This window comes from Phyllobates terribilis, unplaced genomic scaffold, assembly GCF_046119375.1.
Source record: "Phyllobates terribilis strain yellow unplaced genomic scaffold, ASM4611937v1 Scaffold_1__5_contigs__length_1240528914, whole genome shotgun sequence".
In the NCBI taxonomy this organism is placed as follows: domain Eukaryota; kingdom Metazoa; phylum Chordata; class Amphibia; order Anura; family Dendrobatidae; genus Phyllobates; species Phyllobates terribilis.
In genome coordinates, this window is record NW_027362761.1 from 17,143,849 (window position 1) to 17,158,756 (window position 14,908).

The 14,908-nt window shown below is 46.1% G+C and overlaps 1 protein-coding gene across 2 annotated transcripts in view; it reads left to right on the plus strand.

Moving 5' to 3' along the window:
* Nucleotides 1-219: 219 nt before the first annotated feature.
* LOC141172165 (tetraspanin-33-like) overlaps nt 220-14,908 on the plus strand; it is a 47,805-nt gene continuing 33,116 nt past the window's right edge. The window contains exons 1-3 of one of the 2 annotated variants that reach the window (XM_073656108.1): nt 220-448; nt 5,035-5,092; nt 9,193-9,317. In XM_073656108.1, the coding sequence (XP_073512209.1) occupies nt 392-448; nt 5,035-5,092; nt 9,193-9,317 (240 nt within the window). In that variant the 5' untranslated portion in view covers nt 220-391. The remainder of the gene's footprint in view (nt 449-5,034; nt 5,093-9,192; nt 9,318-14,908) is intronic. The other variant, XM_073656196.1, reaches the window with a different exon arrangement.

Here is a 14,908-nt window from a genome sequence, read left to right on the forward strand (position 1 = left end):
AACTCAGGGTCCCATGTGCTACAAACCTTTGCTAAACTCTTCACACTTCTTAAAGTTTCATGCCACGTCCCCACACAGGAAGGGATAGCTTAATAGTCTTCATGTTGGTGTTATTATAAATATACATTTTATATTTTATAAGGCGGCATTATATAATGATGTACGTGCATAATTTTTATGAATGTAAACCAAACAAGGAACTATTGAGTTGCAAAGCAGAGCATGTAGCAGAGGGGATAAATGCTGCATACGTGACAAGATCATACAAGCCTGGAGATTTCCTCACTCCTCCCTTGCTCACACACTAGTACAATGCCTCTGTATACCACCGCACTACGTTTTACCGAAAGGCTACCAGACCGAGGATCAGAGATCATTGACCACTGAAATAATGAGGACCAGCCAGGTGGTGAAGTATTCCTTATTTGTTTCCTGCTATATTTTTTGGGTGAGTACATACATTTATTTACTCCTTTCCAGAGTTAAAAATTAAAGGTTCTGTGTGCATGACCCTCTATTATGCATTTAAGTGTAAATCCGGTCTTCAGCACGTGTGCTGGTAGTAGTTGTAATATATAACATTAGCGTTGTCATTATTCATGTGAATGTCTATTTAACTGGGTATTCCCATCTCCAAGATCCTATCCCAATATGTAGTAGGTGAAATAATAATATTAACTAATACCTCCATTTGGAGATGTAGTATAGTTCCTCTGATTTAGTATTTCACTTACTCCATGTTGAGGGCATTGGAATAGTTAAGAAATCCATGGTTACAACCACTAACAATTAAAGGGGTATTCCCATCTCAAAGATCCTATCCCAATATGTAGTAGGTGTAATAATAATAATATTAGCAAATACCTACAATTAGAAATGTAGTATAGTTTTTTTGATTCACTATGCCACTTACCTCATGTGCAGGCAATACAGGACCTTATCCACGGTTATGACCACTAGCAGCTAGCTGTTACTTTATCAGTGGACGTAACCATGGATACCTAAGGTCCTGCAATACCTGTGTGGCGCCCTGCTGCGCATTGGTGCCACAGAACCCAGAAGGGTGCATGGATGGACTTCTCCACAAGAGGCCCTCACACATTCACACACCTCCACCCTACCACCTCAGACCAGCAGAGGGAGCCCGTTAGGGATATATAGGGAGGGTGGAGCCAGTCAGTTTCAGGTAGAGTTTAGAGTCAGACGGAGAGAGGGTCTGAGAGCGTGCTGACGCTCAGAGAGCAGCGAAGAGGCAGCGCGCTGGCTGCTGTGCTTAGGCGAGCCAAGGCCTACAGCACGTGTGAAGGCCTAGTGAGGGCCTTGAGTGGGCCGAAGGTGAGAGGAGAAGGAAGAAGTAGCGAGGGGGCAGAGGAGCATACCAGGCTCACCCCGAGATATATACCGGACACCGGGTCCGCACCTACAGGGATATTTACACCTAGTAGGAACCACCTGAACCCCTGGAGGACTACAGGTCCCAGGTTCACCAAACGCTGATTACAGTACCAGGGCTAGGAGTCACGGAGGTCCCAGCATCCAGGGAGAGTGATCTCCATGAGAAGGCCCTACCACCAGGTCAACAGGTGCAAAGAGAGACAGTAACCAAGCTAGGCCTAGTTCCAGGCAGGCCAGAAGCTTAGTGAGTAAAGCAATGGATCAGGAGGCCCTATACCCGCTCACTGGGGAGAGTCCAAAAGTGCGCCCTTCGCCTGGAGTACCCTGGACCGTGCCTGCAGCATCACCAGTAAAGGTACTGAAGCTTACCCCCGTGTGAGTGTCCGTCTTTCCTCCGGGACCGTCCTGCCGTCTCTCTTCTGCACCACCATCCATTACACCCCACGCTGCCCTGGAGCTAGCTCTACCTGTGGAGAGCCACACCATCCCTGCTGCCGTAACACCAGCTCCAGAGGACTGCTTCGCAGCGGCGGCACCCCTTAGCCGCATTCCACAGGTGGCGTCACGAACACTTAAATCCCTTATAGATATCCCCCTTTTTACTGACCACCCTGGGTCACGGACCGGGCCAGCTACCGTGATATCCCCCAGCAACCGGAGGCCCGGCTGCCGAGTACCCCACGGCCCAGGGGGCGCGTCACCTGCACACGAGGAAAGAGACATAGCGAATCAAAAATACTATACTACATTTCTAATTGGAGATATTTGCTAATAATATTATTATTACACCTACTACATATTGGGATAGGATCTTGGAGATGGGAATACCCCTTTAATTAATGTTCACAATGTGAGTGGCTGTAACCATGGATACCTAAGCTACTACAATGCCCCGCACATGGGGTAAGTGACATAGCGAATCAGACGAACTATACTACATTTCTAATTGGAGGTATTTGCTAATATTATTATTAATATTACATCTACTACATATTGGGATGGGATCTTGGAGATGGGAATACCCCTTTAATTGCAGATGTGGAATACTTACAATTTCAAAGCATTTAGGTGTTTCTACCTTTCACGCTGACCCTTATGCTGGGAATTCATCTACTTTTTCGACTCCCCTATAAACATGCACTCTTGAATCAGCCAACAGACTGGGGTAAACTGCTGCTAATAGACGCCTCTGGACGGGGCCTATCTCCTTGGGGAATATATTTCATAGTCTATCTCCTGTCAATACCTGCTTTGTATACAACATGGGTATATTTGCATTTGATATGCATTAATTTATATGGGTCATTACATTTCACTGAATAATTTGTAGTTATCCTGCGTTCATTCCATTGATATCTGCTATTTCCTCCTGTCTGTCTTATCATACCATTGTTCGCAATGTGCTATGCCTGGAACTATGTACTGTATCTTTACGCCCTATGCTGCTATTTGTGTAGTGTTGATCCTCTGACTCAGAGATAACTGGAATATTTATTCGTTTTGTGAATGTTCTATATCTCCTTTATGCTACGTTCATGCATCTGTGTGAAATGTCCACGTTGTGCCCGTTTTTTTTTTAACTGATGGCACATGAGCACATTGAGTTTCATGGATCTATTCTGTGAAAATCACAAATCCAAGTGTGAGATCCATGACACTTAGGCTGTGTGCCCACTATGCGTTTTTTAAGCGTTTTTGATGCGGAATTTCTGCAGCAGAAACGCTTTAAAAACGCTTGGTAATCTGTGCCCTATGATCCCCAATGATAATCCGCATGTTCTGTGCACATGCTGCGGAATTTTCCACAGCGGATTTTCCTTGCGAAAAAATCCGCAGCATGTCCATTATTTGTGCGTTTCCGCATGCGGATTTGAGGTCCCAATGCACTTGAAAAACGCAAGTCAAATCCGCATGTAAAAACGCGTCAAAAACGCGTGTAGAATGCGCAAGTGTTTTTGACTGCCAAGAACATGCAGAAATGCTGCAGAAGTTTTCTGCTTCATTTCTGCATCGTGGGCACATACCCTTAGAGGTTAATTTTTTTATTCAATTTTGAGGATCAGCATAATACATACTCAATGGGTCTGTTTGCTGTCTGAGAAAAAAAATCAGAAGGATGTGTGAATGTAGCCTTAGGCTGCATGCCCACTATGCGTTTTTCAAGCATTTCCGAAGCGAAAACGGTAAAAAAAACGCTTGGTAATACGTGCCCCATGGTCCCCAATGATAATCCGCATGTTCTGTGCACATGATGCGGAAATTTCTGCTGCGGATTATCATTGCGGAAAAATACGCATGTCCATTAATTTTGCGGACACGCAGTGGAATTGCCGCCATTGACTTGCACTGAAACGCATATTATCTGTGTCAGCACATTTGTACACAAGGATATTACGCGTTTCTATGTGCGGATGGTACCCGGGTCTGGAGAAGATGAGACTCTCATCCAGACTCTGGTACCATAGAAACTGTAAAAAAAAGAATTTAAAATAAAAAATAAAGATTATACTTACCTTCCGATGTCCTCCCGGTGTTTTCTCCGCTCCGTCTGGTCTGCTGTATGGGTCGCGGTGTTGTGAAGGACCGGCCATGACGTCATTGAGTCATGTGACCTGTCTCATGACTCAATGACGTCACCACAGGTCCTTCACACCACCGCGAGCCGCCAAAGACACCGGACGCAGCAGAGAAAACACCGGGAGGACATCGGAAGGTAAGTATAATCTTTATTTTTTACCATTCTTATTCTTTTTTTTAACTATTACTTGGTTACATTATATATGCCGGTTGTATGGATTTATATAGTGTGAACAAGTTGTCAAGCACTTTACAAGTGATGCTAAAATCGCCTGGAAAAGCGCTTGATAACCCGCATGCAGAAATGCATGTGAAGAACGCTTCACAAACGCTTCTACCTGGCGGGAAAAACGCATGTAAAATCCGCATGTGTTTTTCCTGCCAGGGAGAAGCGTAAAAAATCTGCAGCATTTCTGCATCGTGGGCACATAGCCTTATTGTACAATTCCCACGCAATATACTGATGGCTTCAATGGGAACAGTGTAATACTTCATTTCACCTGTGGTGGCACTGCAAAGAACATTAATTTGCTACTGGTTCCTTATTACAACCTATGGTCTATTGTTATGGGATCATTTTAATATAAATGGATTGTCAAAGCCAAGCAACCCTCTGGTTCTTCATATAAACTTACCATGTCATGAGGAAAATATAAATAACATTTCTGGTGCCCTCTTTTTGAGTCCTTGTGCTGCAGATTTGCTGATTCCTATCATCTCATGATTCACCTGAAATTGTCAGCAGTTCTAGCCAATCCCAGAGCAGGGGGTCTATCTCAGACTACCAAAAACAGTGCTCATAGGGCAGTTTGAGAAGTTGGTGCCAATTAGAACCAGAATTCTGAGGAAACCAGAAATCAACACTCATGGCAGAAGGCTTACAAATGGAGGTCATCAAGTGCTTTAACTAGAAATTTCCCATGTGATTTTAATGGAAAACTGGAGGATCGCTTTAAGTGTTTATTAGAAATGTAAAAATCTTAGTGTAATATAAGAACTTAGAATGTGAAACATGACAGACAAGATGGTTTTATGCATTGACATAATCTAACTCTCTTCCAGGTGGCCAGTGGACTACTGATTGCAGTAGGATTCTATGCTAAACTATGTAAAGAGACAGGTCAGTGTCTTTAGTTTCCGGTATGCGAATGTGTAAACCAATGCAGGCTCGAACTAGCCCACAGAACAGGTGAATCCCCCGGTGGAATCCTTTGCAAGTGTGGACCACCCACCCCTTATATGAACAGCAGTTAGCACAATAAACTTGATTACCTGCAAGCAGACAAAGGCAGCATCTGATTATTGATTTAACAAACTCCCCAGTTTATCACTGTATAGTAGCATACGTAAATTTGTGAATGAGGGTAATGTAATATTTGTATGAAGAGTCAATGTTATTGACGGGCCCTTGGCATCCCAGTCTAATATTGAACCTATGTATAGGCACAATATGCTACATTATTATTTACTTGCTTTCAAAAGAAATTTGTGTTTCAAATATTTTCTAATATCACTTTACTAATATAACTGCTTACTAATATTACATAATATACATAATAATATAACATACATAATATTACATAATATAATATACTAATATTACCCCCCAGATATTACTTATTTATTGTTGGCATTAAGACTAGGGCTACACAGAGACTTTTACCGTGATTTGCGTGTGACAGTCAAAGTTGTCGTGTAACCTCAACCTATAAGACTGAAATTCTGCATGGACCTGAGGCTCTGTTTACTCTTGTCATAGGGATATTTATTTGGGTTTTCCTGTGGTCCAAAATATGGACTAGCCTCATTAAAGTTAATTAGTTCCTATAAGATTCTTCAGCATCTGGGTAAAAACTCAAAAAATCAAGGAAAGGTGCCACAATGTAAAATTTTGTATTAATAATTATTGATTATGTAATCAATTATTTTTAATACAAAATTAAATGTACAACTTTATTTGTTTTTTAGTTATTCATATTTACATTGACCACTGGGGGCTGCCATTTTTATTTGGGGGTGTGTAAGAAGCTAAGCAGCACTCTTACACACCTCACTTACAGCAGTCCTGGCCATAAGAGACAGGAGTCGGTCACTGACCCTATCTCCAACATTAGAGGCCGCTCCTTCTGCCTCTAGCTGCGAACTGGGCACGCCACCTGGGCTGTCCAGGTCGCAGCCGTGGGAGGAGATCGTGGCCATCTTTGTGGAACAGTCTAAGCTGCGAGCTGCACATTCCTCCTGTCATCGCATGCAATGCTCAGCTAGTGCATGCCGTGACAGGAGCTGCCGAGGAGGAACTGCCTGGGAGCGGAGGTCCGGGTGAGTGTCTGCGGTGGCTGCGGCGGTGGCGGGGTGCGGTGATCTCAGCCTGTCAGCTGTTATCACCACTCACCGCCGACATCTTCAGAGCACACAGACACAGCGCTGCGTGGGAGCGTGGAAGGTGAGTAGAAGCGTTTATTGTTTTTTTTTCTTTGCATTGAATATATGGGAGCATATACCCAGGATGGGGGCATATACCTATCCAGGATAGTGCCATATACCTACCCAGGAAAGTGCCATATACCTACCCAGGATGGAGGGGCCATATACCTACCCAGGATGGAGGGGCCATATACCTACCCAGGATGGAGGGGCCATATACCTACCCAGGATGGAGGGGCCATATACCTACCCAGGATGGAGGGGCCATATACCTATTCAGGATGGAGGGGCCATATACCTATCCAGGATGGAGGGGCATATACCTACCCAGGCCAGGATGGTAGGATGGAGGTGCATATACCCAGGATGGAGGTGCATATACCCAGGATGGAGGGGCATATACCCAGGATGGAGGGGCATGTACCCAGAATGGAGGGGCTTATACCAAGAATGGAGGGGCAAATACCCAGGATGGATGGGGAGGTATATACCCAGGATTGATGGGGGGTCATATACCCAGGATGAATGGGGGGAAGGCATATACCCAGGATTGATGGGGGGTCATATACCCAGGATGAATGGGGGGAAGGCATATACCCAGGATGGATGGGGGGCATATACCCAGGATGGATGGGGGGGGGCATATACCAAAGATGGAGGGGTATATACACTGGATGGAGGGGCGGCATGGGCGGTATATGGGGACCATATTCCATATACAGTGGGTACGGAAAGTATTCAGACCCCTTTAAATTTTTCACTCTTTGTTTCATTGCAGCCATTTGGTAAATTCTAAAAAGTTAATTTTTTTTTTTCTCATTAAAGTACACTCTGCACCCCATCTTGACTGAAAAAAACAGAAATGTAGAAATTTTTGCAAATTTATTAAAAAAGAAAAACTGAAATATCACATGGTCATAAGTACTCAGACCCTTTGCTCGGTATTGAGTGGAAGCACCCTTTCAGCTAGTACAGCCATGAGTCTTCTTGGCAATGATGCAACAAGTTTTTCACACCTGGATTTGGGGATACTCTGCCATTCTTCCTTGCAGATCCTCTCCAGTTCTGTCAGGTTGGATGGTGAACGTTGGTGGACAGCCATTTTCAGGTGTCTCCAGAGATGCTCAATCGGGTTTAGGTCAGGTCTCTGGCTGGGCCAGTCAAGAATGGTCACAGAGTTGTTCTGAAGCCACTCCTTTGTTATTTTAGCTGTGTGCTTAGGGTCATTGTCTTAGGATGTCACCCCCCCTCCCTTATAATGCCCCATGCAGGATGTCACACACCCCTTTTAATGCCCCATGCAGGATGTCATCTCCCCCTCCCCCTTTTAATGCCCCATGCAGGATGTCACCTCTCCCCTCTCCCTTATAATGCCCCATGCCTCCATACATAGAAAAAAAAAAATACCTCACTTCTCACCTGCTGCCGCTGCTCTCATCGCTGCCGTTGCTCTGGACTCCAGCGTCGCCAGCGTCTTCCTGCTCTGCGCTGTGACGGCTCAGGAGAGGGCGCACTAGAAAGACGTCACCTCACCCTCTGACCTGAGACGTCACAGTGCAGCAGCCGCGAAAGACACTGGACCTGCTGCGGAGGCACGGGGAGAGGTAAGTATTGTGCCGGGGCCCTAAGCAAGCGGGCGCTGGCACTGCTCTCCTCCGCTCAAGGGTGCCATAGCGCGGCGGGGTGCCCGACGGCGAATGGGCCCCCCGCCTGCTCAGGGCCACGGCACTTGCCCGGGTGCGCCGGCACTGTATTGAAGCATGCAAAAAGTGTAAAAAAAAAATGTCAGCTTCACTGACAGGGAGCCGCGCGTCATGGCGCATGTGCAGGATCCCATGCCCAAGCGCGAATCACCGTGACACATTACCTGCGCTAGCGCAATGTGACAAGCACCCTCAGAAAGCAGGGTAAGACATTAAAAGTGTGCAAGCGAGGGATTAACATTCAAATTGAGTGGGCAGCAACCAGCATGACTGAATAAAGGAAAGAACACCCCTATGACTGAACGAGCAAGTAAGTTATAAGTACACAAAGTGATTTTAGCAACTGACAATAGCACAGATTTGCATGGGAAAAGCATGTTAGTGATGCACATTGCATCACTAACAAGAACCTGGGAACAGTTTAGCTTGTAGAAGTGATATGACAGGTTCCCTTTAAACTCTTCCTCCCGGAAAATAGAATCGCTGTATTAAGTTCCAACGGTAATTCTTCCTTTACTTTCACTTTTGCCTTTGACCAGCAGATGGCGGTGTTCGCTTGGGTGAGACAAGAGCTAGATACAGTATGAGCACACTTGCAATCATTTAGTGTAAATGCACAGTTTCTTTTCTAAATAGTGGGTACAGCTATTGTTACTGGAGGAATAGGCCAAAAATGTAACCTCTCAGCTGCTAAATAAGAAAAGGAATGTTTTAAAGGGAAAAAACGCTATTAACCTGCGGATACGGAGTTAATCTGCAGGTTAATAGCATTCTGAGCCTGCCTGGCGCTTGCACTTAGAGCCCCGCTGCCAGGAGGAAATGAACTGTATGCCTCCCAGCAGCGTTCGGCTTCCAGTCATAGGGATGGCGCCGGCACGGTTTCTGTGTATAGAGAGCAGCGGCTGTAACCGCACCCCCAGCACTGACTGACAGCAGGATCAGCATCAGGGCCGGCTGTCAGTCGGTGCCAGGGGTGCGGTTACAGCCGCTGCTCTATATATACATGCATATTGTTAGGGAGGAAATGTTCATATAAGTGATCCTGACTAAAAACTTTAAACAACTCACTAAATACAATTACTGTACTTTTTAGGTGTTGTCGATTCCCTTACTGCGGATCCTGCCATCTTATTAATAGTGGTAGGAATGCTTATGTTTATAATAACTTTCTTTGGATGTATGGGAGCCCTGAGAGATGTGCACTTGCTACTTAAAATCGTAAGTAAATGCAATTGACATCCGTAGATGCTATGTAGCCAGTGTAATTATTACGCTTGCTTATGTAGTTTATACTATACTGTACTGTACTATACTGTGTGTCCATGTACTCTCTATTCAACAGCACTTAAAGAGGTCATCGGTGCATCTATTTAGAATAGAATATCAATATCGGATCAGTGAGGGCCAGACACCTGACTCCCAAACCAATCAGCTGTTATTACCTCTGGCAGCCGCATTTGACTTGAAAGTACCAGAGCTGTTCAGCTCTGTGCAATGTTGATATCCAGCCGCCGTGGGAGCTAATAGAAGATGGGGGTGCCAGATGTCAGACTAACACCGATCCAAAATTAAATGGCCAAAATACACTTTTAGTAGTTAAATAGTCCTTTTTTTTATTAAACCTATGTAAGAAGATGGATATATTGCCCACGTTCCCCCTTGAAGAACATGTGTAATGTTATATTTTGTAATGTAAATAGTGATATGCGTTAATGATGATTGTATGTATAATGATTTGTGTTGTTGTAGACAAAGCTGTATTCTGCCCAGCAACAAATTTGTAACAGGGACAGTTAGAGTTAAGTGTGGGACTAGCCCAGAGTGGGAGGAGATAAGTTGAAGGGGGAGAGACAGTATCCTGTAGTGAGTCAGATAGGGCCTGGAGTGCTTAGAAAAGGACCTAAGGTCCAATGTTAGCAGTGCCGCATTGTTTGGTGAGTGGAGACCAGAGAAAAGGGATAGCGAGATCAGTAGCAGAAGTGACAGAGACAGAGTGATTTACCGGAGATGTGTCCTGGGAGAAGAGTTTAGAACTCCTGAAGGTAATGGGCCTGGACAGGACAGAGTACGTGAGACGAGTAGAGTGCCCAGCATTAGAGAAGATAAGTCTCAGCCATACTGGCACCATAGCTCGTCTATGGGGAAAGAAAATGCAGAACTGTGAGTTGAGTAAAGGACTCTTGCTAAACAGAACTGTAATGTTGAGCTGGGTTGTGGTGAAGCAGTGAGGAACAGTGAATGCAGAGGACAAGTAAAGAGAATAAAGCGGAAGGAATTGTTGAAAATGCTCCGGGCTGTGAAGGAAACTGTTACGGGTCCGGGTGATGGAACTTCTGTGCTTCGGTGCAAAGAGGGACCAGAGGGGCGTGACTAAGTGCCTACTCGGCCCGACCCAGGTCACACCGTGGCTTAGTTGACTCCGTGAACCAGGAAGGGACCAGGCAGGTGAACCAGGTGCCACTTTGGGACCGACCTTGTGTGAGAGCAGGCGACTCCCACGGGTCAGATGACAGGAGCTGACTGGTACTGCGGATGAGCACGGCAGGAAGGCTGACAGGTGGACCGGGAAGACAAACAGGCTGGTTCGGCAGATAGCCAGACGGGTGCTCCGGGTAGGCAAGCAGGTGGACAAGACAGGTTACTTGGCAGGTGCTCCAGAAAGGCAAGCAGGCGGGCACGACAGGTTACTTGGCAGGTGCTCCGGGTTGGTGGGTTGGCGGGCACGACAGGTAACTGGCAGGTGCTCCGGGTAGGCAGACTGGTAGGCTCGGCAGGTAACTCACAGGTGCTCCAGGTAGACAGGCTGGCGGGCACGGCAGGTAACTGGCAGACTGGCGGGCAGAACTATAGACAGACTGGTGGGCTGGACTGTAGACAGGCTGGCAGGCTGGACTGTTAGACAGACTGGCGGGCAGGACTGACAGGCAGCGGGACCTGAGGGCTGAAGCAAGTGTTAGCACACAGCACAACAACCTTGCACAGGCACCTCTATTTTGGAGGAGATGCCTTATATAGGAGAAGTCCTCCGGCCATTGGCCGGGGACTCTTTAGGACGGCGCGCACGGCCCCTTTAAGAGGGAGGGAGCGCGCGCCCTATGCACAGTGCCCGGGAAGCTGCGCGCAGTGCGCGCCACAGCAGCAGGGGAGCCGGAAGACGCCGGACCAGGACCGCGGCGGTGAGGGGAACGGCGTCTCTGCCCGACAGGAGGCAGAGACGCCGATGCTACAGAAACATTCATAAGATTGTATACCCTCTATCTCCAGTATACAATCCCTACCAAGTTCACGTTCAGTAAAACATTTATTTTTAAATGGTGGTCTCTCTCATTACACTGTAAAGCACCTGGTCCTGACAAACCAGCAACATTGGTTACATGCGGCCTGGACAGGCATAGTGCCCACACAGCACAAGTCCACACACCCAGCCAGAACCCCCACATTACTATAACGTGCCAGAGCATAAGAGACTAGTACCTCGCCCACAGCTACTGCACCACACCTATATGGGTTGAAAATCATCTCTACTCAATGTGGAAAGAATGGTCCTACAGTTTAGTCTGAAAACTATATTATGCTAAATTTATGTTACGGTTTTACTGTGCTCTAACCTTTGTGGACTTTTGGTGGCGTAACAATGAAAAGAAAAAACACAGGAAAATGGGTCACACTAGAAACTGGGAGTGTTTTGAAGGACTGAACCAATAGATTGAACTTAATTTTGTTCAATATTGATTTTATTGCTTTATGAAAAGCAGTAAATAATATATGTTTTGATCAGCTTTATAAGCCATATTGTCATAGCGGGCAGTAGACTCCTGCAAAATGATTGAAGTGGGAGATCTGGAAAAATGCAGTGGTCAAAAGAAGAACTGGGGATAAGTGTAAAGAAACATACTATACCAAGCTTACCAGATTGTACATAGATGGCGCTAAATCAAGGTTTGTACCACCAGTGTAAAATGCTGTTCTTTCTCAGTATCTCTTAGATATCTGCTATTTTTCCTTCAATTTAAATACGTGAGTGCATGGCTACCAACCTTTACAGTATTGATAACTGAAGTTGCTTAGGCATGCTTGCGCATAAATAGCAGTCTCCTTCAAAATAAAAGAAATGCAGATGTATTGTATGCATTGTGTATACTTATTTACATTTGATTTCTACTTTTTGGTTCTTGGGCTGACCCTGCCACAAGCTGGTGAAGAACAGTCAAAAGGATGTAAATTGCCCAGATAAAACATTATGCTAATCTTGTTTTGTGATTACTTGCAAGATATATACTAGAGATAGTGCAAAATGTAGGAACTAGAGATGAGAATCTTTTGAAATTCGAATTTGCCAGCTTTCTTAAATTTTTCCCAAACCTTTGATTTGCGGTGAATGGATTAGCCAAGACTACAAAAAACTGCATAGCCTCCATTTGCCCAGAAAAGACGTGTAACTTGGAGGTCTCCTAGGACTGTATTGAATCCTTTCAAGTGCTTTAATGCAAACACAGCCTTAGTAATGGTCAAGTGACCTCATCATATTGAACGTGTTCACACCACGGAAACGCCACACCTACATAAAACTTGTCCCTATACAGACTAGAAAGACCCTAGCTGCGCAACAAAAAACCTCCACCACGGACCCGGCTCCCTAAAAGGCCTTCAAGCATTTTCTCGTACCTCCTGAGCAACTATAAGTGAAGCCGCAATACACTACCAACAAGAGGAAAGTAAAGTGTGACGATAGATACGAGAACCCAAGGTGAGAAAGTACGACTAATTCAAATAAGGTGAAAGAGTGAAGGTTAAGGAGTAGTAAAAGTAAAAGAAACAAGTAAGACCTCCCAAGAACCTAACAGTGATAAAAGGAAAAGCAAACCAAATTACTGCAAGAATATAAATGGAGTTTACCCAGCAAGGTAAAAGCCTAAGATAAAGAGCTGGAACTCCTAAATATACGTCAAACAAGAAATAAGGCCAGCATGGAAATGCAGAGTAGGGATACTATATAAATCATCACCCAGAACGTTATAGGGTAAACCAAAATGGGAAAATGGAAAACACCTGGAAAAGTGCAAACCAAGGAAGAATAAGGACAAAAGAAGAATCAGCATTTGACCAGGGGACGAAAAGAGCCATAGCTCAACAGGCAGAAGAAATGACCACGAAGCAGCAGGTCACCGGATCGAATCCCCCCGAGCCATGACACATACATGGCAATAAGCAAATGGGTGGTAACCAACAAGCTGTTTAAAGCCATGCTACATTGACAGACTGTCATGTGGGTGTGGCTTGTGAAAGTATTAACCCCCTTGGCATTTTTCGTGTTTTGCTACCTCACAAACTGGAATTTCACTGTTTATTTTGAGGGTTTGTGTAGCGCCGGTGTCCCTGCATGCTTCCCTTCCTTCTCTCCCCAGCAGGGACTCCGACTCACTCATCGCCCGGCCCTCGGGCCACGCGTCCTCTTCCTGCTGCTTCCTCCCAGGGTCTGCGTACTCTTGGCAGATCCCTGGGCACTGTGCTTAGGGCGTGCACACGCTCACGGTCTCTTAAGGAGACAGCGTGCGCCATCTTAAAGTGTCCCTAGCCAATGGCTGGGAGACACTTATTATTTAAGGCACCTCCACCTGTTGGGAGGTGCCTGAGCAATGTATTTAATCAGTTGTCTGCATACTTGCTAGTTCTCAGGTCCCCAGTGCTCGTATCTCAGTATACCTGTCCTGTTTACCCGTAGTTGCCGTGCCTGCCTGTGTTCCAATTGTACTTTCTAGTATACCCATCCTGTCTACCAGTACCAGTCTGTATACCAGCTGTACCTGCCGCGTCTGTCTGTATACCAGCCGTATCTGCCTGCACCTGTCATGCCAGCCTGTATACCAGTCATACCTGCCATGCCAGTCTGTATACCAGCTGTGCCTGCCATACCAGTCTGTATACCAGCTGTACCTGCCAGCACCTGCCATGCCAGCCTGTATACCAGCCTTACTTGCCTGCACCTGCCTTGTCTTCCAGTATACTTGCCGTGCCTGCCTCTACTAACCATGTCTACCCCTTCCTGGCTGTTTCAGCTTCCTGCCCCTTTGGGGGCCAGCTGCCATGTGTCCAAGGTCTGTCCTGGAGTAGCACCTGACGTCCATCTGAAGCCAAGTCTAAACACACATTCAGGGGCTCTACCGAAGAGTCAGGTGTTTGCCTAGTTACACCCCTCCATGCTCTCCTCGGTCTACGGCACAGTGGTTCCACCACTATTCCCGTTACAGTTTGCTCAAGCCATGGACTCCGCTTCTCCTCAATCTCCCTCTATCTCTGACCTGTACCAGGAATTCTGCTGCCAGAAAGACCAGCAGGACAAAATCTTCTCCTATCTGCGGACAGTAACCACCTGCTTGGACACGCTGACATCTGCGGCCGCATCTGTTCTGGTCCAAGCTGCCGCAACCTCAGCTGTGACACTCCAGTCTACCAGCTATGTTCCTGGTTCCGGACTCCGTCTGCTGGCTCCACCACGTTATGACGGTGATCCTACTTTATGCCGTTGATTCATCAATCAATGCACGCTGCACTTTGAACTCTTGGCACATCAGTTCGCTTCAGATCATGCCAAATTGGCATTTATCATGTCCCATCTTACTGGCGAAGCTCTGGCGTGGCTCAAACCCCTATGGGAGAGTGGGGATCCTCTTGTCTCCAACCTCCAGACTTTCCCAGAAACCTTATGCAAGGTCTTTGATTAGCCAGGCCATGTTTCCTTTGCAGCATCCTTCCTCCTCAGACTGGTCCAGGGAAACCTCACTGTGGGGCAGTATGCTGTCCGTTTTCAC